A 13,675-nucleotide genomic window follows, 5' to 3' on the forward strand; every position below is an offset into this window, starting at 1 on the left:
CAGGGTCTGGAGGGTCCCGCGGGAAGAACACCTGGGCAGAATTGCTCAGAGCAGCTCCATTCCCACCGAGCAGGCACAACGCACAGGCTGGGCTACTTCCCTGCCAGTGTGTGATCAGCATGACCCCATCTGTGCCTGACCTGATTCGAAGCTGGCATTCATGCTGACTAAACAGGATGGGACATCCCATAGCAAGGGTGCTGGAAGAGGCTCAGAGTTCACGCCACACCATCCTTGAAGCTCCAGTGGGAGGGTGGTCGATTCAAAGCGGAGATGCTGTTTGGGGGGAGGCTTTCTTCTGCCTCTGGGAGAACTGGATGCGGGAGAGGCCATGAGGATGGTCCTTTTCTCAGGGGCCTCATCTGGTCCTGGCGATCGATGCAGGGAGGACTTCCAAAAAGTGAGTCGAGAAGGGGCTCCGAGGGAGAGTTCTTGGCAGATGGGAGCAGGAATCCCGAAGCCGGGGGAAGGCCTGCTCAGAGCGCCACGAAGTAGGCCCCCTTTACCTCCGCTCCAGGACTCCGCACAGCTTGGGCAGGTCCCAGGACCAGAGGGTGGAGCAGCTGCTCAGACCCACGGGGCAACCTGCCTCTGCAAGGCCGACCCTCCTGCCAGCCTGAGGAATCCAGAAGAGCGGAGGTCCCAGATGCCCAAGCAATGGGTCCTAACTGGCTGTCTGTGGGGGGACGCTTTCCACCCAATCAAGCCTCAAGACTTCACTGAGAGGGAAGGTGACCAACTGCAGGAAGATCGTTCCTTGCTTGCTGCTGCTCCTCCTCCAAATCTGGATACCTGGAACGGGGTGGGTGGGTGGGGGAGGCCTGACAGAGATTAATCTTCCCAGCCTGCCCCACAACAACTGCCTAAGCTGAGGCACATTAAACCAACCCCCCCCCCCCGAATGGGGGTCGGAGAGGCACCGCTTCTCAGCAGAGGGAATCCATCCTCCAAGCCAGAGGTGGGCTAGGAGTGACTGCCCCCAGCTGGCCAGCCTGGAGCACTGCAGTGTCAGGAGCCAGCCCCCCACAGCAGGAAGAGAGTCTTGCTCCCTCAAGGAACCAAATGCTGGCAGAGGAGCCCAAGAGACCACTGTCACTGTCAGTCTTTTTATTACAAAAATAAATGCCTGTTCGAGAGCAGAAATGCTTAAATTAAAGGGCTGGGGGGAGAGTGCCACCTCTGGGAAGTGACGTCACAGCCAGCTGCCCCCTACCTCCTCTTCTCCTTCACGCTGTAGTTCAGATGCAGAGGGGCTGGCTGGAAGACAAGGAGAGCTGTATGAGTGTTCTGCCTGGGGGGGGAACGGGGATGGGGACGGGGCAGCCCACCCTGGAATGTGCCCCCACCTTGCCAAACCAGCGGGTGAGCCAAAGCTGCTTCAGGGTCAGGTGATCTGGAAGCACCTCGTTGTCAAACAGGATCTGTACCTGCACGGGAGAAGCCCCCAGCACACCCATTAGCAGGGGCCAGAAAGCCCCGTCTCTGGGGCACCAGCACGTGGGCCTCCAAGACACGCCCTGCAGACCCTCCTGGGCCAGGCGGAGCCTCACTCACATACTGCAAGGCCAGCTCCAGTCGACAGCACAAAACCCGGCGGAGGTGGCGGATCTGGGCCCGCACAGAACAGCGGACATACTTTTGCTGCGGGAGGAGGACAGAACAAGGTGATGGAGCCAGCCGGGCTAGGGGAGCCTCAGCCCTGTTGCCCCCGTGTGCTTCCCTCCCCGTTGTTCCAGTGCTCTTTTTATTAGTTCTTTAGAGCTTCAACTACCCTGCTTACCTTTTCTCTAGGAAGGGGGGGGGGGCTGCCAGCACTACCCTCTCCCACTACAGGGATTTGCCTGCATGGGAAGAGGGGAGATTGGTGGCAAGGGGGTCCCATGGCAATGTGGAATGGAGCTGGAACCCACCCCCCGAAGCTCCAGGTCCCCCAGAAGCTCCTCACCTGCAGGACATGTTTGCTCTTCTCCTTCCCAGAGCTGCTGCATGAGAGGAAGAAAGAAGAAGAGACCCTGAATCTGGCCCAACTCAGTAAGGAAACCAGTTTGGGGGAAGCCTAGCAAAGGGAAGCACCCTGCTAGCCTGCAGGGAGGGAATCTGCTGAACCCCTGGGCCCACACCGCTCTCCCAAAAGGAACAGAGGTGGAAAGCCCTCGGGACTCATCCCGCGCCCCACTCACGCCCTCTGAGCCTGCCAGGCTTGTTCTGAGGCAACGGGGAGTGCCGCAGCAAAGCCGGCAGCCTCTGTCCACCGCACTCCAGCAACTCTCCCTACCTCAGCCCTGCCAAGTTTCCACAGAGCCTCCCAGAGCTGCGTTCTTCCCAGTTCCACCTGCTGCTTTCCACGGCAAAGGCACAGGAGGAAGTCCGGCAGAAGTCGCCCTGGCCTCCTGGGAGCACAGCCTCCCCCCAGAGCCCGATTCTGCCCAGCTGCTGCCCTGCCTTCTCCTACTCACCTCTGCTTCTCCAGACAGAGCATGACGTGCTCGTCGAAGCGGTAATAGTGAGCGCGCGAATGGTCAAAGGTGGTATATGGCAGGCCCACGCGGTCCGAAGCAGGGTCTGGGATTGAAGGCACGCGGTCAGGCCAGGGGGCTCTTGCCTGCCAAAGGCCCGTGGGAGGCTGCCCCTCAAGCCTGCTGTCTCCTGGAGGAGGAGGGAGCAGCGAGGGGAAGTTCCTTACCTTCCTGGCTGGCCTGGGTGCCACGCTCCAGCCCCCGAGACTGGTAGAATTCTCGGATCCTCCTCTCCTCACCTGGCACAATTTGGGGGAGGGAAGGGGGGGGAGGGGAGGGGAAAGAAGAGAAGAGAGCAAGGGGTGAGGGGCAAGTTCCCTCCTTTGCCAGCCCAGCAGAAAACCCGGTGGGGGGGAGCTGCCTGGAAACAGAAGGTCAAGCTGCTACAATGGATTAGCTATTTAAGTCACCCTTTTGTGAAAGTTCCCTGAATGGTTTAACCAAGCAATAAACATTACTGAATAACATTCCACAATAATCCTGCTGTAAAATAAACATCAAACTGCAGTATTCTAATAGAAGACGTTAAACCTTTGAAGAGACTCGAATCTAAACTTGAAAATGTCTAGCAGCAGCAGCAGCAGCAGCAGCAGCAGCAGCAGCAGCAGCAGCAGCAGCAGCAGCAGCAAGATATTGCCAATGTGGACACCTGGCAAACCTCTCTGTGAAGGGGACCCAGAGAAGACTCACCTTGCAGGGGCCCTGAGAGGGGCCTGGAAGCCCTCCCCACAAATGACCAAGCAGCTGTATGTACATGGGAGGAACCTTTCTTTCCAGCGGCATAGGAAAACGGTTCCCTCTCAGGAGTTGCATTCCCTGGGGATAATGGGGGGGGGGGGCTACAGCCAATGAAATGGGACGGGTCCAAAGCAAGGGGGCTGTTTCCAGCCCCCCAGGTCTTCCTCACCATGCAGCAGGCTGGAAGGGGAAGGGGAGTGCCTCCACTGCTTCCCTGTGTGGCCGGGAAATGAGGCCAGGGCTGCAGCCTGCCTATCCCTCCTTATGATATTCTGCCCCCGCCACCCCCACGGACGAACCAGGGAAGCGGCCCCACCCCACAATCCCATGCCCTCCAAGGGGCTTCTGTGGTGACCCCTGGCCAGCCAGACCCTCCCTGCCCAGGAAACCCCTGCCACCACCAAGCGAGAGCCGACGGGCCTTGCAAGGGCCCAGCATGCCCCTCCCCACTTACTCTCCTGCAGGCCAGGCACCAGCTTGTAGACAATGTCCTGCATGACGCGATCGAGCTTGAGGTTGAGCAGCGGCTGCGTCTCGTGGATCTTGGTGCTGCACAAGGGGCAGTACTTGCTGGTCTGCAGGAACTTCACGATGCAGCTCTTGCAGACTGCAGGAGGGAAGAGCTGCCATGAACCGCCACCCACGGCCCAGGGAGACGGGGCAAGCTCGGGCCCTGCGCTGCCTCCTCCTTCGCTGACCAACATGGCTACACAGCTGGGAGTACGGGGGCGGGGCAGGAGGTAGGATCCAAGCGCTGCGCACTAGCTCTCGCCAACGGAGAGAACCCTCTTTAAAACAGAGTTCGCTGCCCTTGGTGCAGTAGATTCCAAGGAACCTATAGCACGTACGTTAAAACCACAGCACTCAGATGGATGTCTTGCCTTAGAGTTACTAGCTTAGCAGATGAGGGGAGCGTCAAAGGCCCGCCCGGGGTATCTGGACCTCAGCAAGGTCTCCCACGAGATCCTCCTTCATGAAACGCTCAAACACGGGCTGGATGAGGGCATGTTAGACGGACTCCCGGCTGGCCAAACGACCACACCCAAGAAAGTTTGCTCCCCTTCAGCTCAGAGAGAACCACTGAATAGGGGGCCAAGGGGTCTGTCCCTGGTCTTGTGCTGTTCTAAATCTTGATCCGTGGGGAGGAGGGGGGACCTGGAAAAAGACATCAAGTTCGCGGATGATGCGGAACTGGTTGAGGTGGCCCGTGGCTCAGAGGAAAGAGAGAAGGTCTAGAGCGGCCGGCTGAAACGGAGAGGAAGGAATGTGCCCCATCCGGGTGGGAAAAGGGAAAGGCGCAAGCGTGGGATGGCGGGGCCTGGCTTGGCCCTTAGACGCATGCAAGAGATCCAGGCGCCTCGTCCAGCCTAGGAGCAGCGGCAGCGCAGCGGTTACAAAGCCAACGCCGTCTAGGGGACCTGAGGAGCTGTCCCCCGCTACGCTGCCTAGACGGGCCCAGGTCGGGGGCATCCGAAACCGGAGCGGCAGACCGAGCGGTTGGCAGGGGGCGACTGGAGTTCCGGCCCTTCGGCCGGTCCGCTCAACCTGCAGCAAGATGGCCGCGGGGCGGGGGTCGCGAGAGCAGCCTCCAGGACCTGACCGCCCAGCGCCGCCCGGACGAGCAGGGAGGGCGCGCGGCTGGTCATCCGGAGGAGCCTCCGCGTCCGGGAGCCGCCAGCGGGCGGAGCGGGCGCCCTCCCTCCCTCCCTGCCGGAGCCTTCCCGACGGCAGCAGGAGGGCTCTTGCCGGACGCTCCGGCGGACCCTGCCCGGAACCGCTCAAGCGACGGACAGCCGCCCCGGGGGCCAACGGGCGGGCGGCATCGAACGCCCGCGAGATTCAAGACGCGCCGCAGGGAGACCCGGGCCCCGACGGCTCCTGCCCGCCCGCTTTCCGGGGAAGGCGGAGGCCCGGGCCCGCGCCCTCCTCCCCTCCCCGCCACTCACAGGTGTGCAGGCATTCGGTGATGGTGGTGGCGTCGATGAAGTAGCCGGCGCAGAGAAAGCAGACGACGTGCTCGTTCAGCTCCTTCATCTTGACCTTCACCTCCTCCTGCGGACGGCGGGCCGGGCGGGTCAGGGCCGCGGCTGCTGCCCGGGGCCCGCGGCCCGCGCCCGGGAGCGCCGGGGGCCGCCCCCCGCGGGCTCGCGCCCCCGCCCCGCCGCCGCCCAGGGCCGCGCCCCGCCGCGCCCCGCCGCACCTCGTTCCGCAGCGGGTCCATCTTGTAGACGGCCTGGAGCTGGTTGCGGAGCCGCATCGCGATCGCCATCGGGCCCCCCGCGGGAGGAGACGCCATCTTGGAGATGCCGGCCCACTTCCGGCGCGGCGCGGGGGCGGGGCCTGTGGCCGCCCGGCGACTACAGCTCCCGCCGTGCCGCGCGGCCCGCCCCGGCCCACGTGCCCGCCCGCCGTCCCCCGGGCGCGCTCGGTGCTCTGGCGGCGCGTGCGCGCTGGGGGGCCGGGGGCCTCCGGCTGCGGCCGCCGCACGGGGCGCGGGGTTGTGCCTGCCGCGGGAGGGGGGCGCGGGTCAGAGGGCCGGTCGGACGGCCCTGCCGGCCGGCGAGGGCTGGGGCCTCCTCCCCGCGCCCCCCAGCCAGGGTCGCCCCCGGCGTCCCTGCGGGAAGCGCCGTCTTCCCGGGGCGCTGCGCGCGCGGGTCAGCCCAGCCGCGCCGCGCTGGACTCTCGCTGGGGGTCGGGTCTCCAGCCGGCGCTTGCTTGGACGACGGAAGCGGCAGGTTGCCGAGGCCCCGCGACGCGCACGAGCAGCGCGGGTCTTCGCGGCGTGGGTGAGGCTGGGGTCTTCGGCGTAGGCGAGCGGCTCGAGGGCCGTCCGGGACGGCGCCTGAAGCTCCGAGGCGGGGAGAGCGGCTTCCGCCCCCCCCGGCGCTGCCAGCCGGCCCCCGCCCTTCCCTGCCGGGGCGCGAGGAGGCCGCTGGGCCGAGGGGCGCAGGGGGGCCGCGGAGGCGCTCCCGCGGGCGCGTTCTCCTTGCGGAAGAGCCGCTGCCGCAGAAGGGAAGCCGCCGCCCGGCCTCTTCCCCGCCGGGCGTCGCGGCTGGAAGCGCCTCTGCCGGGACGACGCGCCTCCGGGGGCTGCATCACGGCGGGGCGCTCCTGCCGGGCCCCGGGCAGCCGAACGGCGGAGGGCCGCCCCGCTCCGAGAGAGGCAGCTTCGGACACCGCCGCGGGCCGAGGGCGTGCGCTCGCAGCTGGCAGTCCCCGGCGAGAGGGAGGCCGAGGCCGAGCCCCCGCGCTGGACGCGGACCCGGCGGCGGCGGCGGCCTTTCTCGCGCTCTCCGCGGGGCTGGGTCGGTGACTGAGCGGCTGAACCGCGGGGCTGGGCTTGGCCTTACTTTTCTCCGGCGCCCTTCCCGAGCCGGAGTCACCTAAGCGGGCCTGCCGGGCGCCGTTCTCGGGGGCAGCGCCCTTATTGGCGCAGTCTCCCGGCGGTGCCCGCCCAGCCCGAGAGGCGGCAAGCGTCCCCGCGGGCCCCCCAGCCTTCCCCGCCCGGCCCGGCCCGGCCCACGGAGTCCCTGCGGGGGGGGTTGCGGGAGAAGCCGGGCGGGACCCGCATGGCCCCCCCTCCCCGCTTCTGCGATCTCGCCGGAGGGAGGGGGAAGGCGAACGCCTACGTCCTCAGTGCCTGAATGCGTGGGTGCGGCGCCCTCACGTGGCCAAGGCGAGCCATCGCAGGGGTTCGTCTGCGGGTCTTCGTCGCCGGGTCCGCTTCCCCTGCCAGGGAGGGAGCGGCGCCTGCCGGTCGCCCGGCTGGATGAAGCGTCTCAGGGTCGGTGCCGGCCAACCTTTTGCCCCCCGCCCCCCCGAGGGAATTCGAGCGACAGCGGCCTTCTAAGGGTTGAAAGGTCCTCGGCGGGTAGGTACTGCGTTGCTACCCCAACAAAGGGAAGCGAAGCACTTGAAAGGTGGTCCTCGAACATTTCACGTCACTTTCCCGTACCGGAATAGGGAAGAGAACTTTTCTCATCTCAACCCTGGCATTTTTATCTGTCTGAATAACCCAAGCGGGGTTTTCTGTGACTTCTGGGAAATGCTTCCTGAAGATCCGGTCCGGTCTGGGTCAGCTCATGCTGTTGGGATGGTAGCGAAGCCAGCCCTCCTCCTCTGTTGTGGTGGAGAGAGATGGTTTTATTATCAACTTCCACCTACAGAAGCCACATTCTCCCCACGCACTGCTACAGGAAGCACCAGGAATAGGTGAGAAGCAGCAGAAACATTTGGCAACAGGTCAGGCGCTGCATCTGGCCACCTGTTTTCCAGAACAGCTTCTGGAGTTGGATGCTTTGGAAATGTAGCGTGAAAGGGGTTTCAGTTCATCGCCCCATCACTCGTATCAATGCTGCACGTGTCTCTGGCGCCCTGTGTTGTATATGACTTATTTGGGCATACAGAGGACTTTGGGTATACTGTACAACATCCCCAAAATAAAACTACGTTGGACTCCTTGAATTGCATGAAATGTTTCTCGTGTTTGTAATCCAAAATTTAATACTTGATTCTACTTTGAACTGTTGTTTGGGGTCTCTTGTTACGTGAAATTAGCCCCAGAAGGTGGACCAGATCAGGAAGCAGACTCCATAGGAAGGCTAGAACTTTGCTTTATTGAGGTAGGCTACAATATCAGAATCTTCCTGTGTTTCCCTCTCAGTCCCAAAGTGTGTAAGAATCTCTACCATCTCTTTCTCGGAGAACAGGCACCCAACCATAAAGATAAAGAGCTGGCAATTTCTCCTCAGTGTTGTGCTCCTCTCTTCAACAAAAATGCCATGACAGGCCATTGCAGCGCCCCCGCGGACATGTGATCAAAACTTGGGTGCTTGGCAGCCCACCCGCACTTAGGACCGCAGGGGCACTTCAGCTCCCCCCTGCCTATCCCCCCCACCCTTTCAGCCCCCCATGTCCCCAGCTGACCTTCGCCTTCTTGCTCCTGCTGCTGCTGAAGCACGCCCGGCCTGGCCCTTTGTGAGGTGGCTGCTGGCACTGCAAGGTTTTTTCCCCAAGTTGTGCGCAGAGGTCTGGGGCTGCTGGTTAATCCCAGGTCTGTTGCAAGATGAACATCTCCATCCATTACCTGGTGATGGATGAAGCAGTAGACATGGCATGCTTTGGGCAACAATGTTGCTTAACTAAAATCTGCCCAGCTGGATATTGGCTCCTTCTGCAGGCTCAATGCCAAGGTCAGGTATATGTGCCTTGATTGCGAGGGCACCTCACCTGTAGTGAGGGACACTGTTCCTGAGACTCCAGAGGGTGAGTGCCTGCAGGCTAGGTTGGGCTATAGAGACAAGTTAGGGGTCCTACTGGCATAGTGACCACCCTGGTGCCTAGTGGGATCCCTGTCCAGCCTGCTGGAGCAGGTCTCTCAGCTGGTGGTGGAGTGACAACCTCCTGCCTTGGGGGCTGTCTCTGGCTAGGCTCAGGAATTCACGGTCTCCATGGCCGTCACAGGCTCATCTTGAGGCATGCTACTTTAAGACCTTGCGTTTGCCTGAGCAGATATTATATGATCTGGAAATGGATGGACTCTTTATTACCTCATTGCTGTGGTCAGATCATGCCGTGCTCCAGTGGCAATTAAGAGCTACCTGTGTGCCCTCTGTGGGATTGTGGGACTGATTCAGATGGTGCCCAATGCTTCCTGTGGGCAGTTTGGGTGTTTTCCAGCTCTACAGTGGGCAGTTCAGTGTCTGGTGGACCACCAGCATCAGGAGGTGAATCGAGTACTGACCTCTGTTGCCCCCAAGCAGCCTTTTTCTAGACACAGTTCCCACTTGGTGCCTTGATTTAATGAGAGACCCTCCAGAAATAAAGCTCCAGAAATGATGCCTGCAAATGATGATGGAGAAAGATGAAAAGTGCACTTGATTGAGCACAGGTATGCGCCTACGCTTGGGCCAACACTGTGGTGATAAGCAAGGTGAAGTGGACTTAGGTCTCCCCTTCTGCCATTCAGAAGCTCTGTTTAAGGTTACTAACTCCCTTCCAGGGAGGACTCATCTGGCAACTGACCGCTGTGGGAGATTTATTTGTACAGCCCTTTGCCAACAGAGTCACCTGGATCCACAGCAGAACTGACTCCATGTAGACAGAGTCTATGGTGGTGACTGGAACATCATCTTGGCTTGTTACATGTGAACCTCAAGGAAGTAGGCAGGGTCCTGTCTAGACTGTTCTCTGCCACATATAGGTTGGACCCCTGCCCACCCTGCTGTTTTGGGGAGCAGGTAGAGCAATGACCATGTTGATCCATGAGATTGTCAGTGCTGCCTTACCTGAGGAGCATCTCTGGCTGCCTTGAAGGAAGCTTTGGTGCGCTCCATGCTGAAGAGGCTGTCTCTTGATCCTGCATTCTTGGGTAATTAGCACCTGATCTCTAACTTTCCCTTCTGATGGCAGGTCAGCTATGCAGCACCCCAGAGGAAACGGATTATCTGCACTCTTCATCTGGACTGAAACAGCATTGCCCGCTCTCCTGGCTGACCTGTATTGAGACCTGGATGGGTTACTGGACCGCCAGTGGAGGTTGGGGGTTTAGGGCACTGTTTGAGTGTGGTTGTGCTCCTTCCTCTGTGGATGGCTTCAGTGTGTTGTAGTGGGGAGGAGAGGCCTGGTGCCTCCTCACTTCCAGGCTACCACAGGGGTCAGTCCTCACCCCTTGCTTTTCAACATCTATATGAATCCACTGTGGGAGGTCATCTGACAATTTGGGGTACAGCATCATCAATATGCTGAGGATACCCAGCTATATATTGTTGTCTAGGGCTGTGAGGGCTGTTGATGTGCCCTCCTGGTGTTTGTATCGGGGAGAGCAGGCTCCAATTGAACCCAAGCAAGACAGAGTTGCTAGGTGCACACTGGGGTTCTCCTTTGGCGGTGTGTTATCCCTGCACTACCAATGCAGGAGCAGGCTTGTGATTTGTAACAGCGGCAAGATGGCAGCAGGATAAATCTGAATCAATGAGCAGATAAGTAGCATTTACCTTCTCCTCTAAGAGAAGACCCTGTAAAGCTTCAGAGCACTCCCAGCCTGTGGGCTCAGGCGGTTAAGGGAAGCGCTGCTCTAGAAGACCGGTACAAGGAAGCAGATGTCGGCTGGCTAGGCATAGGAACGGGTCCACCGGCTCACGGCAGCACTTGCTCTCCTTTGCTCGGCCGGTGCAAGCCAGGCGGAAAAGAGTGACCGGGAGGGCGCACTTTCTCGGCCACGCCCTGCTTCGGCCAGCGGGATACATTTGGCTGGCTTCGCCCGATTCGGAGGGCTTTCCGGGGGCAGAGCGGCTTGCTCTCCGCGCCCCATTCTAAGGGGCTGGAAAGGGAGCGCTCTGCCTGAGCCCCCGCGACTGCCCTTTCTGCCAGGAAGAAGGGCGGTGCCGGCGGTTCGCTTGTTGGACCGGAGAAGCCCCCGCCCGCAGCAAGGCCAGGGCGCCTCCCGGTCCAGCCTCGGCCCACCGCCGTTGCGCGCTCCTCCAACTTGCTCTCTTCCCGGCTCAAGGAGAAGCCGCGGGTGCTCTCGACCGCTAGAGCGTTCCCACCCACGACCCCGCGCGCAACTGCAGCCCCGTTCCTCTGAGCGTCTGAGGCCGACCGCGCCGGCAAGCCCCGGCCCGAACCCGCCTCTCGGGGGCTCAGGTGCGAAATCACCCTCGCGGAAGCGGCGCCTGCCCCTGGATGCCGCGGCCCGGCAGCCTGGTTTTTCCAGGCTCTTCACGCGGCGATGGACCCCGCCGGCGTTTGGGAGCCGCGACTCCCACTCCCGGAGGAAGAAGGCGGCGGAGCGAGCGCAGACAGACCTTGGGGGCAGCTGGCGGCGCGCGGCCTGACCTCCGCAGCGCCGGTAGTCACTTAATTCCATGCAGGCCGTGTTTAGGGTAGCGTCCGCCTCCCGGCTCCCGCTCCGGTCCGTCGGGCAAGGCAGATTTCCGGCAAAGCGGAAGCCTCGCCGGGGAGGTGCTGCCCTGCCCTGCCCCGCCCCGCCCCGCCCCGCCCAGCCCAGGCAGACCGGCAGAGCATCCGCCCCTCCCCAGCAGCAGGAGCTCCCCACCCGCGGGCCCTGCGCCCCACGCCGCCCCTGTCTCTGCTGCCTGCCTGGCGGGCCGGCTCCTTCCCCGGGCAGTCCTTGGAGGCCAGACTGCTGCGCTCGGTTCGCCAGGCGGCCTCTCTCCGGACCCGCTCCAGCCAGGAACGAGGCCTGTTTCGCATTAGCCGGCCTGATCGAATCAGGGCCATTAGCGTGGCTCCAGGCAGCGGCGCGGGCCTCGCGCGGGAGGTGCGGCAGGCATGAGGTGGCGGTGGGTCCCGGAGGAAGAGCCGGAGTCTCCCCGCCGCTCAGCTCGACCTATTGAGGCTGGAGCTTCCCACTCAACTGCAGCAGCGCCAGGGGCACGGCGGGGGCGGGGGAAGGGGCGCCTCCGCTGCGGCTGGAACGGCCCATCCCTGGCCAGGCCTAGGCTCAGAAGATGCTCCCCTTCGGCTCTGGGCGGCGGGCACTCCTAACCCCCGAGGATCGGAATGGAGGGGAAAAGTCCTGACCCGCGTGTGCTCAGGGTCTCCCTGGTTTGCGGCAGTTCATCGCCCGCCCGGCGCCTCCTGCTGATGCCGCCCTCCTCTGAGCAGGCTGGCAGGCAAGCCTCCGCAGCCCCCAGCGCCCCTTCATGCACGAGCCGCTCCAGATGATCTGTCATTCCTCTGTCTGGGACCATCCCTGAGAAACTCATTAAATAGCTGCAGATGGAGGGAGCCCTGTCTTGAAGCAGAGGCTGAGGGCTGAGGGGAGCTGGGCTTGCCGCCCCCCACCCTGCCCCTGCTGGCTGGCCCTGTCTCCCAGCCTCAGGCTGCACAAGAGAGAAAGGGGGAAATCACAGAAAGGCAAGGAGAGGACACTTTCTCCGAAAAGGAGATGTCAGTTGAACCTGAAGGGTCGCCTCCTTTAAGGCCTCATGAATGTACAAGTTCAGCTTGCTGTCCCAGGGTGGCACCCAGCCAAGAGGAAGGGGGCAGCTGCTCCCCTGTGTGGGTCAGACTAACGGGGCAAAGGGGCAGCATTTTTCCTGCTTGCCATCCTGGGAGAAGCAAGCATCCTGGCCCTGCTCAGCTGGCCTGCCCGCAGCTCCTCTTCCATGCTGTTCAGTTCCTTCAGGCAGGCCTGCAGGATTTCCGCTTGCCATCTGGGAGAGGAGGCAGGAGGTGCAAGGTCTGGGTTGGCAGGAGAGAGGGACTTAAGGCCCTGTACCTGTGCAGGGCTGGACTGAGAGCTCCTGGGGAATCCTCCCACTCGTAAGCTTCTAAACCCAGCTGAGCAAAATTTTCTCTCAACTCCTTTCCTTTTCCTTAATTTGCACACCTCGGATAATGAAGTGCAACATGATGGGCAATTTACTGTGCTGCACCTGTGAGGGTACAGAGGAAAAGGGTGCAACCTACTGGATTCTCTTGTGGCAACAAATCCTTTCTAGCCCTGACCGCTGTCCTAAATCAGAAGGATTTTGTAGCACAGTTTAGTGGAGGGGCTTGATGTCCTTGGAGTGTGCTGGAGGGGGCTTCCTTCTGACCTTGCTCCTGCTGCCTTCAGCAGAGCCTTTCCCACAGGCTAGGCAAAGGAGCTCACCTGGCCCCACGGAGGGGGTGGGGTGTCCAGGAAGCGGTGGTCGCTCCTTCTCAGGAGGGGATAGGCGACCACAACCGCAGGACAGGCTCCTGCTTTCCAGAAATCTTCAGCACCCAAAGAGCAGATAAATCTTCTGGCTTTCTTCGAGTCAGGCGCACTGATTGACTCAGGAGAGGCCCTTAAGCACAGCACCCAGATGTGGGGGGGTCCTTCTCCCCCCTCCTTTTTATTCCAGACAGGGGCTGGTTTTGCAGGACACCAGCTTGTACTCATAAATACAGTAGCCTGAGGGTAGGGAAGCTCTTCAACCCTGTTCCCTTCATCTGGAGGGTGGGGAGGAGGGGAGCGACCCTTCCTTTCTGCTGCAGCAAAGAGCCACCTTCCCTCCCTCCAGCCAGCCGTGGCAGATGGCTTGTCTCTCCTGCTCTGATCCACTGGTCACTGCCTGTGTCTTCCAGGAGGAAGCAGGTGGGGAAGAAATGCGGGTTCCCCTTCTTTCAGTCCCCAGTCAGCCCCTCCAAGAAGCAACTTCAAGCTCTTGGGTGGTTCTGATAGTCAAGTGGTTTGGGGTTGCTGGCCAAGGGCTCCAAGACTGGCACTTTGGGGAGATGAAGCTGCCAGACCCTACTCCTTCCCCTCCCCCCTGCAGAATTTGGGGGCAGGTTTGGAGGAGGGGATCCTTTCCAGATCCTCTGTACTCATCACAGTTCCTCCCAAGGCACACACAACTCGGGAGGGAGGAACTGATCAACAACAGAACCCCAAACAAAACACCAATAAGCTTGGCAATACAGGCAGGAGC

General features: G+C 61.5%; 1 protein-coding gene across 6 annotated transcripts; it reads right to left on the reverse strand.

Annotated features, from left to right (window-relative positions):
• Window positions 1-1,092: 1,092 nt before the first annotated feature.
• On the reverse strand, window positions 1,093-5,627 carry PCGF1 (polycomb group ring finger 1). 6 transcript variants are annotated; one of them, XM_088128761.1, is made up of 9 exons: window positions 5,455-5,627; window positions 5,201-5,306; window positions 3,709-3,861; window positions 2,684-2,755; window positions 2,457-2,562; window positions 1,946-1,979; window positions 1,559-1,641; window positions 1,347-1,427; window positions 1,093-1,257 (listed from the first exon to the last, which is right to left on the reverse strand). In XM_088128761.1, the coding sequence occupies exons 1-8, from the start codon at window positions 5,548-5,550 to the stop codon at window positions 1,385-1,387; spliced, it is 693 nt and encodes a 230-aa protein (XP_087984887.1). In that variant the 5' UTR covers window positions 5,551-5,627; the 3' UTR covers window positions 1,093-1,257; window positions 1,347-1,384. The 6 variants fall into 6 exon arrangements, 4 of the variants coding, with proteins under 4 accessions (XP_087984887.1, XP_087984885.1, XP_087984886.1 ...); XM_088128759.1 differs by having other exon boundaries at window positions 1,555-1,641; XM_088128760.1 differs by having other exon boundaries at window positions 1,946-1,982.
• Between the last annotated feature and the right edge of the window lie 8,048 nt (window positions 5,628-13,675).

This window comes from Python bivittatus, unplaced genomic scaffold (genome assembly GCF_059951505.1).
Source record: "Python bivittatus isolate LINGU-HERP-01145 unplaced genomic scaffold, Pbiv_v1 ctg000740_np1212, whole genome shotgun sequence".
NCBI lineage: Eukaryota > Metazoa > Chordata > Lepidosauria > Squamata > Pythonidae > Python > Python bivittatus.

Excerpts from the sequence above, each read along its gene's own strand:
- PCGF1 (XM_088128758.1), bottom strand. The coding sequence starts at position 5,550 with ATGGCGTCTCCTCCCGCGGGGGGCCCGATGGCGATCGCGATGCGGCTC. Across the intron at positions 1,642-1,945 it reads AGAGCAAACATGTCCTGCAG|CAAAAGTATGTCCGCTGTTC; the intron begins GTGAGGAGCTTC and ends CTCCTCCCGCAG. Across the intron at positions 1,428-1,554 it reads TGGAGCTGGCCTTGCAGTAT|GTACAGATCCTGTTTGACAA; the intron begins GTGAGTGAGGCT and ends TCTCCCGTGCAG.